The following is a 13,794-nucleotide window of genomic DNA, read 5'->3' as shown; positions in this document are numbered from 1 at the left end:
CATGCTAGTTAGCTAACATGTTAGCTAGCCTTCTATTATAGCATGCTAGTTAGCTAACATGTTAGCAAGCCTTCTATTATTGCATGCTAGTTAGCTAACATGTTAGCTAGCCTTCTATTATAGTTAGCATGCTAGTTAGCTAACATGTTAGCTAGCCTTTTATTATAGCATGCTAGCAACGTGTTTTCATTCCATGACAGTCAATAGCTAACGACATTTTAGTGCTTTTTATTTTAACAGTCCTAATGAGACCAAAAAAGCCAAGCATCTTACAAATTATACAACACAATTGCGTAAGAAATACACCAGAAAGTAAACAATACAAGAGAATACAAAAACCAAAAAAATATGAAAAACAATCACACCTTTATTCCTTACACACGTATGTCAGTCTTTGCAGATTGGTTCACAACCTACAGTATATTCATTTATGTAGATAAACTAATTTAGTTCTTGAAATCAATCTACAATGTTCTATCATGGAATCAGGCTTCAAAGTTAAAAGTCATGCATCACTGCCACAGCTGTTTAATTGAATGGTTTTTATATTCTTTATAAAAATAAGAATTAATGTTTTTCAAAATCATTTTTTAATAACCAGGATTACAAACAATCGAAACATGATTGTAGAAGACATTTCACACAATCATTGACACACAGGTGCATGGAAAATGCATGAATTATCCCCCCCAAAATCAACAAAACCCATAAACGTGTTGCACAGATCTTTCAACAAGAGCTCTGCTCATTGTCATTGGCTTGGATGAGTTCCACAGCCACCTTGAACTGCCCCTCCCCCCGTTCTGTCTGAAGATGAGACACCTTCAGCTGTTTGTCTCTCACTAAAGACACATCCTTCACGTCCACATCACCACACTCATCCTTATAGACGAAGGGCATGGAGACGGCCTGACCAGATTCATAGCTGCCCAAATGAATCAATGAATTAACAAACAAAGAAATTAATGAATTAACAATCAAACGCATGAACAAATGAATCACAGTCATTGTAGGCTACCTTATGTCATATGTTGAGCCCATGAAGGTAGGTCTGAGGGTCTCAGTAGAGTAGGGGACAGAGAAGTATCTCTCCACCCAGAACTTGTCTTTCTCTGTTGGGGGCAGGTTCTGGTGCATGTCATCCACAGCCAGCATAGACACCTGGGAAGAAACGTGAGGGGGAGAAAGACAGCAGATCTATCACTCTTTCTGGATAACACCCCAACAGTCCACAAGGTCAGACGATACTTTATCGGAGATGGTAAAGGATTGGTTCAGGAAAGTGAACTGGGATTTTTATTTTTAAACTGAAAATACAGCATTGGCACAAATGCTCAGATAATCAACTTCATCACTCAATGGTCATTGATGGCCTAAATTCAATGGAAGTGAGATGAACACACCTGAATATTTCGGTCAATGAGTTGGTTGGTTTCAAAGTCGTCATCGTCCTCTCCGAAAGGATTGATGATCAGTTCCCCCACCTAGGAAACAGACAGAAGGAAGGACAGTCAAGGACTTCAGCATAACCAGGGCCAAGATTTGTTCATGACCATGTCTCAGCCAAAATAAACTCAGCCAAAATAAACAGAATGTACTTGACTGTACATTCTGCATAATTCAGACTGCAAGCAACAATGAAAACCAATCAATCAATTAACCACCCAATCAATATTAAATCAACCAATTAACCAACCAATCAATATCCAATCAATCAATTAACCAACAAATCAACACCCAATCAATCAATTAACCAGCAAATCAACATCCAATCAATCAATCAATTAACCAATCAATATCCAATCAATCAATTAACCAACCAATCAAATCAATCGATAAGGAACTCACCTTGAGCCAGCCGGCATAGAAGAAGAACTGAAGCAGGGTGAAGACGGGGACGTACAAATCCAGCTGGTGACCTTTATACCCCTTCTCAGGGTTCAGGAACTGCCGACCGATCAGACAGAAGCCGAAGAACGAGTACACAGCCAGGGTCACTACCTTGTGTTGAGGGACGGAATCACATCCAATTATACAGGCAGCAGTTTGGAAATTAAAAAAGGAAAAGCAGACATCCACCTCAAACAGTAGCAGGCAGTAGTTTGGTGTTATACAGGCAGTAGTTTGGTGTTATACAGGCAGTAGTTTGGTGTTATACAGGCAGTAGTTTGGTATTATACAGGCAGTAGTTTGGTGTTATACAGGCAGTAGTTTGGTGTTATACAGGCAGTAGTTTGGTGTTATACAGGCAGTAGTTTGGTGTTATACAGGCAGTAGTTTGGTGTTATACAGGCAGTAGTTTGGTATTATACAGGCAGTAGTTTGGTGTTATATAGGCAGTAGTTTGGTGTTATACAGGCAGTAGTTTGGTGTTATACAGGCAGTAGTTTGGTGTTATACAGGCAGTAGTTTGGTGTTATACAGGCAGTAGTTTGGTGTTATACAGGCAGTAGTTTGGTGTTATACAGGCAGTAGTTTGGTGTTATACAGGCAGTAGTTTGGTATTATACAGGCAGTCATTTGGTGTTATACAGGCAGTCGTTTTGTGTTATACAGGCAGTAGTTTGGTGTTATACACCTTGGCTGATAAGTAACCTTGGCTGATAAGTAACCTTGGCTGATAAGTAACCTTGGCTGATAAGTAACCTTGGCTGATAAGTAACCTTGGCTGATAAGTAACCTTGGCTGATAAGTAACCTTGGCTGATAAGTAACCTTGACTGATAAGTAACCTTGGCTGATAAGTAACCTTGGCTGATAAGTAACCTTGGCTGATAAGTAACCTTGGCTGATAAGTAACCTTGGCTGAGACCTGACAACTTGTGTTAGCTCCGTTAGCTCACCTAAGTTTAGCTCAGTGGGCTAACAGTCTTGGGGTTTGGGGCCTGTAACATTTACCTGAGTGTAGACCAGAGGTTTAGGGGTTAGAGGTTAGGGGTCAGAGGGTAGGGTTACCTGAGTGTAGACCAGAGGAATACTGATCCAGTCATAATGAAACAGCAGGCTGCACTTTCCTCTGTAGTTATTCAGCTCCTACGGACAGGAGGACAAAAAGGGCTTCACAGTTAGGGCCAGGAGAGTCACCTGACCATGTGAACTGACCAGAAAGAACTCCTGGCCGTTAGGTCCGGATTTATACTATTGTCTGGATGTGCAAAGTCAGTGAAATTAAATCCTGTGGATGGAGACGGGTCCATGTCAGCAACAAGGGGGGTCTCTGACGTTTTGTCTCCTTCGGACAGTTTATAGGTCAATTCACAGGTTCACTATTGTGAGAAAAGCACTCACATCCATGAGAAGTCGTAGAGCGACGTCGTCTCTGATCCGGCCCTCCTGTCTGGCCCGTGATGCCAGGTTAGTGAACCACGTCAGAGGCATCCAGTACTTGTTGAAGTCAGAGTACAGACCATCCAGCTGGCGATGCTCCAGTGGTGTCATAAATCCTGCACCAGGAGATAAGAGGAACGACCGTCTGTAAATACAGCCTAACTCAGGCAGCCCTAAATCTGATCTCTTTTGGCCAATCAGATCTTTTGACAATAATTTGGGTAAAAGGATGAGAATTGGGCTGCCTGTGTAAACGCAGTCATAGAGATGTGTAGCCTATGCATTATCCATGGGACGTGAAAGGACACACGCACACACACACACACACACACACACACACACACACACACACACACACACACACACACACACACACACACACACACACACACACACACACACACACACACACACACACACACACACACACACACACCTCCCCACCTGCATCCACCACATGCTCCATGGTTGGGAACCTCCTGCGTACTCTAGTGCTGATGGATCGCAGGATGAGGACAGAGGAGAGGTTAGCATATCTCATGAGGGTGCGTCGGAGCAGCCGGCCCCTCTCGTCGAGCCCGTGGACGTTCCCTGACACCACCATCATCAGGTTGTCAGGCAGGGGGAAGCTGGTGTACTGACCCCACCAACGGTTGAACGCCAGGGTTACATAGAAACCTTACAGGAAAATATGACATGCACATCAAATCAAAGATTGGTCACCTGCACAGTTTCGCAGGTCTTACTACAGATTCAGCTAAATGTTTGTATTGCCAGCTCCCTCAACAGGCAAAAACATGTCCTCATTAACATCCTTCATTGCAGCAAATGACTTGTTCATAACAAAACCCTGTGATATTAACAACCACTTTCATAACTTATTTTTTTGTTGGCAAGATTAGCAAAAGATTAGCAGATTAGCATAATGGATCAAATAATGAAAGACAAGCAGAGTGTAGTTCTGAGTTCCGCAAAGTGAGAGTGGAAGACGTGAAAACATTTGTTGATATCTATAAATAAGGACAAACCACATGGTTCCCGACAACCTGGACGGTACATTACTGAGGTCGGTAGAGGAATACATTGTGACTCCTGTTTGCCACATCTTCAATTTAAGCCTAGAAGACGGTGTTCCCTCAGACATGGAGGGAGTCAAAGGTCATTCAGCTGCCCAAGAATAGCAGAGCACCCTCTAATGGTTCAAACAGCTGACCAATCAGAGCACCCTCTAATGGTTCAAACAGCTGACCAATCAGAGCACCCTCTAATGGTTCAAACAGCTGACCAATCAGAGCACCCTCTAATGGTTCAAACAGCTGACCAATCAGAGCACCCTCTAATGGTTCAAACAGCCGACCAATCAGAGCACCCTCTAATGGTTCAAACAGCTGACCAATCAGAGCACCCTCTAATGGTTCAAACAGCTGACCAATCAGACTGTTACAAAGTGCTTAGCAAACTTTTGAAAAAAATGGTGTTTGATAAAATACAAAGTTATTTTACAGATAACAAATTAACAACACACTTGCAGCATGCTTATACGGAAGGGCATTGAACATGCTCGATACAAATTACTGGCGATTGGCTGAAAGAAATTGAAAATAAGAAGATTGTGGGAGCTGTTTTGTTAGACTTCAGTGCAGCTTTTGATGGGGGGTTAGGGGTTAGGGATGAGGTTAGGGGAGGGGTTAGGGGTGGGTTCGGGGTGAGGGTGAGGTTAGGGTTAGGAGTGGATATGGGGTTAGGGATGGGGGTGGGACAGGATACGAACCCAGGTTAGGGTAAGGGTTAAGGGTCAGGAGCAGGGTGCAAACCCAGTAAGGGTTATGGTCAGGGTTAAGGTTAGGGTCAGGGTTAGGGTTAAGGTCAGGGTTAAGGTTAGGGTCAGGGTTAAGGTCAGGGTCAGGGCTAAGGTTAGGGTCAAGGTTAAGGGTAGGGTCAAGGTTAAGGTTAGGGTCAAGGTCAGGGTTAAGGTTAGGGTTAAGGTTAAGGGTAGGGTCAGGGTTCAGGTCAGAGGGGGATTTCGCAGTGCCTCCAGAACCTCTATAATGAAGGTTGGGGTCAGGGTTAAGGTCAGGGTTAGTGTCAGGGTTAAGGTTAAGGTCAGGGTTAAGATTAGGGTCAGGGGGGGGTGGATTTGGCAGTGCTTCTAGAACCTCTATAATGAAGGTTGGGGTCAGAAAGAGTGATGGACAGACTTGTGTTATGTGAGTGTGTAGGTTGAATGGGAGAGAGGACCACCAAGGTTATTTATGGTTCTGAGATATCGTTTGGAGTAGCCTCTCTGTCTGAGTGCATGACATAGTGTTTGAATTGCTTTTCCCAGGTCCTGTTTGTGTAACGGATGTGAAACGGCTAGCTTAGTTAGCGGTGTGCGCTAAATAGCGTTTCAATCAGTTACGTCACTTGCTCTGAGACCTTGAAGTAGTAGTTCCCCTTGCTCTGCAAGGGCCGCGGCTTTTTGTGGAGCGATGGGTAACGATACTTCGAGGGTGACTGTTGTCGTTGTGTGCAGAAGGTCCCTGGTTCGCACCCGGGAATGGGCGAGGGGGACGGTTTAAAATTATACTGTTACATTTGCAGGAGGAAATCCTATGAAACCGTATCATTTGTGATTTATCGATGCCTCTAAATGTATGTTTGGGGTGATAACTGTGTTTGGAGTAAAGCATGTGTATCTGTTGGTTTGAAATAAACTTTAGTGAATATTGTTTTTTGAGACTGATTTATGTGATTAAAGAAAACTGTAGTATCCAAGTGTACTTCACATGGATCTATTATGTATTTAACCTTAATGGATGGGTGGTGACTGTTGAGAATGCTAATGAATAGTTGGATATCATGAGGCCAGGCTCCTATAATGTCATTTATAAATCTGTAGTAGAATGTAAGTTGATGTGGACACCCTTCTCTCCCTCCACTATATAAGCCCTTGACGAAAATGTAACCTCCTGTTCAGAGGACGTGAGGACGACGGACCCACGTTAAAAGGGCTAACATGTCAACTACAGAACGAAGCCAACCTCAGCGTGAGCTTTGGTTGCGATTGGTATGAACTTTGAACTCTTATTCAGTACAGAAGTGATACCTCCTAGCTGTTGAGTTAGCAGCGGCCACTGTAAACGTGGGCTAGGAAAGGACGGACGACGTATCCAATTTACCACCAGAGACATTCTTCCAAGGACAGGAAGATCTCTGTTGGCCAACACGGCCAGCATCTACGACCAACCTACCGAAGCGCAGCTCAGAGTAAATATTTATTGCATTTTCCTTTTTCCAAATTGGCGGTAAATTAGAATGCATAAGATACTGTATTTACAATAGCATGGCTTCTCCCTTTGTTCCTCAGTCTTCCCGCTCTTTCCCTCAAACCCAACCCCCTTCCCTTTGTTCCTCAGTCTTCCCGCTCTTTCCCTCAAACCCCGCCCCCATCCCTTTGTTCCTCCAGCTCTTTCCCTCAAACCCCACCCCCTTCCCTTTGTGTAGCCAGCCGTCATGTCGGCTCCGTCCACCAGGGACGTTTTCTGTATGACATCATTTGCATTCTGTGTTCATGTAATTCTGTGTGATTAGTTAGGTATTTAGAAAATAAATAATTAAACCCAATTTTGTATTGCTGATTCAACTTGTTAGCCAGGGTTCGTGAAGATAGCCAAGCATTTACAACTTTCAGATGAGACTGAATTAAGGTAACGATTAATATTGACTGCTATTGATGTAAAATATTACCAGGTCTTTAAGAGTTTATTCAGAAGATAACAGCTCTATAAACACTTTTTTGTGGTGCCCCGACTCTCTAGTTAATTACATTTACATGATTAGCTCAATCAGGTCAAATTAATTACAGGGAAAGGATTTTATAGAATAGCATGTCATATCGATTAATCCGGCATAGCCAATGACACGACAGTACTGTGGTACTCAGCATCATGAGGGTTGATGAATCAGAGGGTGCTGTGAGACCCAGCATCATGAGGACGGATGAATCCGAGGGTGCTGTGATACCCAGCATCATAAGGACGGATGAATCAGAGGGTGCTGTGAGACCCAGCATCATGAGGACGGATGAATCAGAGGGTGCTGTGAGACCCAGCATCATGAGGACGAATGAATCCAAGGGTGCTGTGAGACCCAGCATCATGAGGACGGATGAATCCAAGGGTGCTGTGATACCCAGCATCATAAGGACGGATGAATCAGAGGGTGCTGTGAGACCCAGCATCATGAGGACGGATGAATCAGAGGGTGCTGTGAGACCCAGCATCATGAGGACGGATGAATCAGAGGGTGCTGTGAGACCCAGCATCATGAGGACGGATGAATCAGAGGGTACTGTGACACCCAGCATCATGAGGACGGATGAATCAGAGGGTACTGTGACACCCAGCATCATGAGGACGGATGAATCAGAGGGTACTGTGACACCCAGCATCATGAGGACGGATGAATCAGAGGGTGCTGTGACACCCAGCATCATGAGGACGGATGAATCAGAGGGTACTGTGACACCCAGCATCATGAGGACGGACGAATCGGAGGGTACTGTGACACCCAGCATCATGAGGACGGATGAATCAGAGGGTGCTGTGATACCCAGCATCATGAGGACGGATGAATCGGAGGGTACTGTGACACCCAGCATCATGAGGACGGATGAATCAGAGGGTGCTGTGATACCCAGCATCATGAGGACGGATGAATCAGGAGGGTGCTGTGACACCCAGCATCATAGAAATCAGTTTAATGATACTTGTCTGTGGATATTTTGTCTCGTATTTCAACCCACCAATGGACCAACACCACGGACAATCGGCAGAGTAACTTCAAATATCATTTCATTTAACACTCGTGACAGACAAGGGATGTTTAGAATTTTTTTCTTTGTAAATGTGCGTGCCTACATGTGGGGGCAGAAAGGGCTGTATCAGGTGACTGACTGATCTGGTGTCTACCTGCTCAGATGCTCATCAGTAGCTATGACAACCAGTAATGTAGCATTCTCATAGTATTCTCCCTTGAGATCATTTGGCCCAGATAAGTACAAATTTAGGATCTTAATTTGAGCCAGTTTGCTGCAGCAGGAAAATAATCCTGCAGCAACAGGAAATGTGAATTATTACGTGGATTATAATTAATGGACATTTCTCGTAAGGAAAAATCAAGTCTGAAATTATAATTAAACTGGAAGCCTTTTTAAACCTCAAATTATAATTAATGGACATTGGTATCAAAGTTGACAATAAAGGATTACATATCCCACCTCATAGGTTTTGACTTACCCATCACAAAGGACATTGGTGTAAAGTTGACTTACCCAGCACAAAGGACATTGGTATAAAGTTGACTTACCCAACACAAAGGACATTGGTATAAAGTTGACTTACCCAACACAAAGGACATTGTATAACGTTGACTTACCCAACACAAAGGACATTGGTATAAACTTACCCAACACAAAGTTGACTTACCCAACACAAAGGACATTGGTATAAAGTTGACTTACCCAACACAAAGGACATTGGTATAAAGTTGACTTACCCAACACAAAGGACATTGGTATAAAGTTGACTTACCCAACACAAAGGACATTGGTATAAAGTTGACTTACCCAACACAAAGGACATTGGTATAAAGTTGACTTACCCAGCACAAAGGACATTGGTATAAAGTTGACTTACCCAACACAAAGGAAATTGGTGTGAAGTTGACTTACCCAGCACAAAGGACATTGGTATAAAGTTGACTTACCCAACACAAAGGACATTGGTGTGAAGTTGACTTACCCAGCACAAAGGACATTGGTATAAAGTTGACTTACCCAGCACAAAGGACATTGGTATAAAGTTGGTAAACTGGTCGCAGTAAAGGGCGACATTTTCAAACAACAACTGTTGTTTCTCAGTGAGGAAGAACCTGCAAAGGAATCATATTTAAAACATAATATATCCAATCCAAGATAACTGATTATTGATACCAAACGTACATTGTTCTGCTAGTAACTCCCACCCTTAAAGACCCTGAACAGTTTTTCATGAAATTTGGTGATATTTGGATGAAACCAGATCAAAGAAGAAACATGACTGTTGATCACATTTCATCATAAAGTTGGTTGTCTCCTTCCTCATGTCAAACACTTTCTCTTGTCAAACACTTCCTCATGTCAAACACTTCCTCATGTCAAACACTTCCTCATGTCACACACTTCCTCTTATCAAACACTTCCTCATGTCACACACTTCCTCATGTCACACACTTCCTCTTGTCACACACTTCCTCATGTCACACACTTCCTCTTGTCAAACACTTCCTCGTGTCAAACACTTCCTCGTGTCAAACACTTCCTCGTGTCAAACACTTCCTCGTGTCACACACTTCCTCGTGTCAAACACTTCCTCGTGTCACACACTTCCTCATGTCAAACACTTCCTCCTGTCAAACACTTCCTCGTGTCAAACACTTCCTCGTGTCAAACACTTCCTCGTGTCAAACACTTTCTCTTGTCAAACACTTCCTCCTGTCAAACACTTCCTCCTGTCAAACACTTCCTCCTGTCAAACACTTCCTCGTGTCAAACACTTCCTCGTGTCAAACACTTCCTCGTGTCAAACACTTCCTCGTGTCAAACACTTCCTCATGTCAAACACTTCCTCTTGTCACACACTTCCTCATGTCAAACAGGTTGTGCAATGTAACAAAAATATTTAGACTTAGGGATGCCACCCATTAGATAAAATACCGAACGGTTCCGTATTTCACTGAAATAATAAACGTTTTGTTTTTTGAAATGATAGTTTCCGGATTCGATCATATTAATGACCAAAGGCTCGTATTTCTGTGTGTTATTATGTTAGAATTTAGTCTGATTTGATAGAGCAGACTGACTGAGCATCAGCAGGCCCGTAATCATTCATTCAAATAGCACTTTCGTGTGTTTTGCCAGCATCTCTTCGCAAGCACAGCGCTGTTTATGACTTCAAGCCTATCAGCTTAATGGCTGGTGTAACCAATGTGAAATGGCTAGCTAGTTAGCTGGGTGTGTGCTAATACTATCCCTGTCCACTCAGTCTACTAGCTCCCTGTCCACTCAGTCTACTAGCTCCCTGTCCACTCAGTCTACTAGCTCCCTGCCCACTCAGTCTACTAGCTCCCTGCCCACTCAGTCTATTAGCTCCCTGTCCACTCAGTCTACTAGCTCCCTGTCCACTCAGTCTACTAGCTCCCTGTCCACTCAGTCTACTAGCTCCTGCCCACTCAGTCTAAATCAGCTCCCTGTCCAAGACTCAGTCAACTGAGCTCCTGTCCACTCAGTCTACTAGCACCCTGTCCACTCAGTCTACTAGCTCCCTGTCCACTCAGTCCTAGCTCCCTGTCCACTCAGTCTACCAGCTCCCTGTCCACTCAGTCTACTAGCTCCCTGTCCACCAGTCTACTAGCTCCCTGTCCACTCAGTCTACTAGCTCCCTGTCCACTCAGTCTACTAGCTCCTGCCCACTCAGTCTACTAGCTCCCTGCCCACTCAGTCTACTAGCTCCCTGTCCCCAGTCTACTAGCTCCCTGTCCACTCAGTCTACTAGCTCCCTGTCCACTCAGTCACTAGCTCCCTGTCCACTAAGTCTACTAGCTCTCCTGTCCACTCAGTCTACTAGCTCCCTGTCCACTCCCCTACTAGCTCCCTGTCCCTCAGTCTACTAGCTCCCTGTCCACTCAGTCTACATGCTCCCTGTCCACTCAGTCTACTGCTCCCTGTCCACCAGTCTACTGAACTCCCGCCCACTCAGTCTACTTCCTCCCGTCCACTCAGTCTACATGCTCCCTGTCCACTCAGTCTACAAGCTCCATTGTCAGTCTACTAGCTCCCTGTCCACTCAGAACCTAGCTCCCTGCCAACACCCAGTCTACTAGCTCCCTGTCCAGACAGTCTACTAGCTCCCTGTCCACTCAGTCTACTAGCTCCCTGTCCACTCAGTCTACTAGCTCCCTGTCCACTCAGGACTAGCTCCCTGTCCACTCCAGTCACTTGTCATCTCCACTCAGTCTACTAGCTTACTGTCCACTCAGTCTGGCTGGGCTCCCTGTCCACTCAGTCCATTAAACTCCTGTCCACTCAGTCTACTAGCTCCCTGCCCACTCAGTCTACTAGCTCCCTGCCCACTCAGTCTACTAGCTCCCTGTCCACTCCTACTAGCTCCCTGTCCACTGGCTCTACTAGCTCCCTGCCCACTCAGTCTACAAGACCATGTCCACTCAGTCTACTGTGAGCTCCCTGTCCACTCAGTCTACTAGCTCCCTGCTCCACTCAGTCTACTAGCTCCCAAATCCACTCAGTCTACTAGCTCCCTCCACTCAGTCTACTAGCTCCCCTTCCACTCAGTCTACTAGCGCCCTGTCCACTAAGTCTACTGCTCCCTGTCCACTCAGTCTAACAAACTCCCTCCACGCAGTCTACAGCTCCCTCACCACTCAGTCTACCTGAAACCCCACCCACTTAGTACTTACTAGCTAAAGTAATCCTTCCACTCAGTCTAAAATATTTAGATGCCCACTCAGTCTACTAGCTCCCTGTTCCACTGGAGTCATAGCTGAATGTCCACTCAGTCTACTAGCTCCCTGTCCACTCAGTCTACTAGCTCCCTGTCCACTCAGTGACTTAAATGTAAATGTAAATCCACTCAGTCTACTAGCTCCCTGTCCACTAAGTCTACTAGCTCCCTGTCCACTCAGTCTACTAGCTCCCTGTCCACTCAGTCTACTAGCTCCCTGTCCACTCAGTCTACTAGCTCCCTGTCCACTCAGTCTACTAGCTCCCTGTCCACTCAGTCTACTAGCTCCCTGTCCACTCAGTCTACTAGCTCCCTGCCCACTCAGTCTACTAGCTCCCTGTCCACTCAGTCTACTAGCTCCCTGTCCACTCAGTCTACTAGCTCCCTGTCCACTCAGTCTACTAGCTCCCTGTCCACTCAGTCTACTAGCTCCCTGTCCACTCAGTCTACTAGCTCCCTGTCCACTCAGTCTACTAGCTCCCTGTCCACTCAGTCTACTAGCTCCCTGTCCACTCAGTCTACTAGCTCCCCGTCCACTCAGTCTACTAGCTCCCTGTCCACTCAGTCTACTAGCTCCCTGCCCACTCAGTCTACTAGCGCCCTGTCCACTCAGTCTACTAGCGCCCTGTCCCACTCAGTCTACTAGCTCCCTGTCCACTCAGTCTACCAGCTCCCTGTCCACTCAGTCTACTAGCTCCCTGCCCACTCAGTCTACTAGCTCCCTGTCCACTCAGTCTACTAGCTCCCTGTCCACTCAGTCTACTAGCTCCCTGTCCACTCAGTCTACTAGCTCCCTGTCCACTCAGTCTGTCTTGTCAGACTTCCTGGTAGTTTGACATGAGAGAAATGTATTAATTAAGTAATTTTTCTCAATTGTTTAACATTTTTATCAGGAAAAAATATTGTGGGTGATGTTTTAGTCACTCAAAAGTTTATACACAGGAATCAGAATGACTGTTTAGGACCTTTAATGCAGTGTTGCTAAAGTCGATCTGACTTGCCGAACTGTAGCTCCCTCTGGGAACATGTAGAGGGATTCCATTCCATTCTTTATATTTACCCCCAATAAAAGACACTGAAGGCAGCTGCTCATCATACCTGTAGAAAACACTGAAGAAGCTGTACAGCAGACAGAACACCAGGAACTCTTTATACAACAGCTTGTAGATGCTTCCCCTCCACCTGAAGAGCAGCTTGGAAAACCCTCCAAACTTAGCATTGGCCACTTCTAGGGTGTAGGAGACCGTCATCGCTATGTCGTTGTGGAGAACCTGTCAAATAGACAGGGAAATTGCAGTTGTCCATTACACGTAGCTGCCATAATGTCAAATGTTAGATTTCTTTTCACAGAGCATTTTAAAGGCCATGTCCCCTCTTACCTGTAAAGACTGCTGAAACACCTGTACTCCTGTATCCAGTCACTCTGTCCCGAGAAAGATCATCACTTCCCTCTCCTCTCGTTTGAAACTTCTACTGTGTGTCATCCTGTCAGAATTCATCATCATCATGTGAGATAAAGGATGCTGATCCTCCTGAGATTTATAGGCTGGGAAACCATGTGTAAAAGAAGTGGCCTGCCGACAAAACAAGTCAAGTTCACCTTTGGGCCCACATGAGATGAGAGAAATTGAGGAAGTACAAACAAGCATTAAAGAATGACTGGCCCCTTTAAAAAAAAACTAAACAACGAATCCCTTTGAAAAACGGCCTGTGGCATCAATATGAGTCAGAAACATTTATTATCGCGTCAAAATTGACGACAAAGGGTAAATGGGATAATTTTGGTCATAAAGTCAGTCTGGTCTAAAACAGAGTTTGGAACCTCAGTGTGTCACAATGAGTACATTTAGATTATAATTATGTCAGAAAATCATGCCCCCCTTTCTCCAATCTCCAAGTGCAAATCATGCCCCCTTTCTCCAATCTCC

At 44.9% G+C, this 13,794-nt stretch overlaps 1 protein-coding gene across 2 annotated transcripts; it reads right to left on the bottom strand.

The window, feature by feature from the left end:
• Positions 1-212: 212 nt before the first annotated feature.
• best4 (bestrophin 4) lies at positions 213-13,372 on the bottom strand. Of its 2 annotated transcripts, XM_046320853.1 has the most exons (10): positions 13,246-13,372; positions 12,965-13,137; positions 9,145-9,239; positions 3,771-4,004; positions 3,288-3,442; positions 2,955-3,032; positions 1,849-2,001; positions 1,404-1,484; positions 1,019-1,161; positions 213-925 (listed from the first exon to the last, which is right to left on the bottom strand). In XM_046320853.1, exons 2-10 carry the CDS (start codon positions 13,114-13,116, stop codon positions 730-732), a joined length of 1,287 nt encoding a protein of 428 aa, XP_046176809.1. In that variant the 5' UTR covers positions 13,117-13,137; positions 13,246-13,372; the 3' UTR covers positions 213-729. The 2 variants fall into 2 exon arrangements, with proteins under 2 accessions (XP_046176809.1, XP_046176810.1); XM_046320854.1 differs by lacking the exons at positions 9,145-9,239; positions 12,965-13,137; positions 13,246-13,372 and adding an exon at positions 4,355-5,756.
• Positions 13,373-13,794: the final 422 nt, after the last annotated feature.

The sequence above is a fragment of the Oncorhynchus gorbuscha genome, linkage group LG22 (genome assembly GCF_021184085.1).
Source record: "Oncorhynchus gorbuscha isolate QuinsamMale2020 ecotype Even-year linkage group LG22, OgorEven_v1.0, whole genome shotgun sequence".
NCBI lineage: Eukaryota > Metazoa > Chordata > Actinopteri > Salmoniformes > Salmonidae > Oncorhynchus > Oncorhynchus gorbuscha.
Note: the sequence above shows the minus strand (reverse complement) of the source record. Positions and strands in the feature narration are given on the sequence as shown.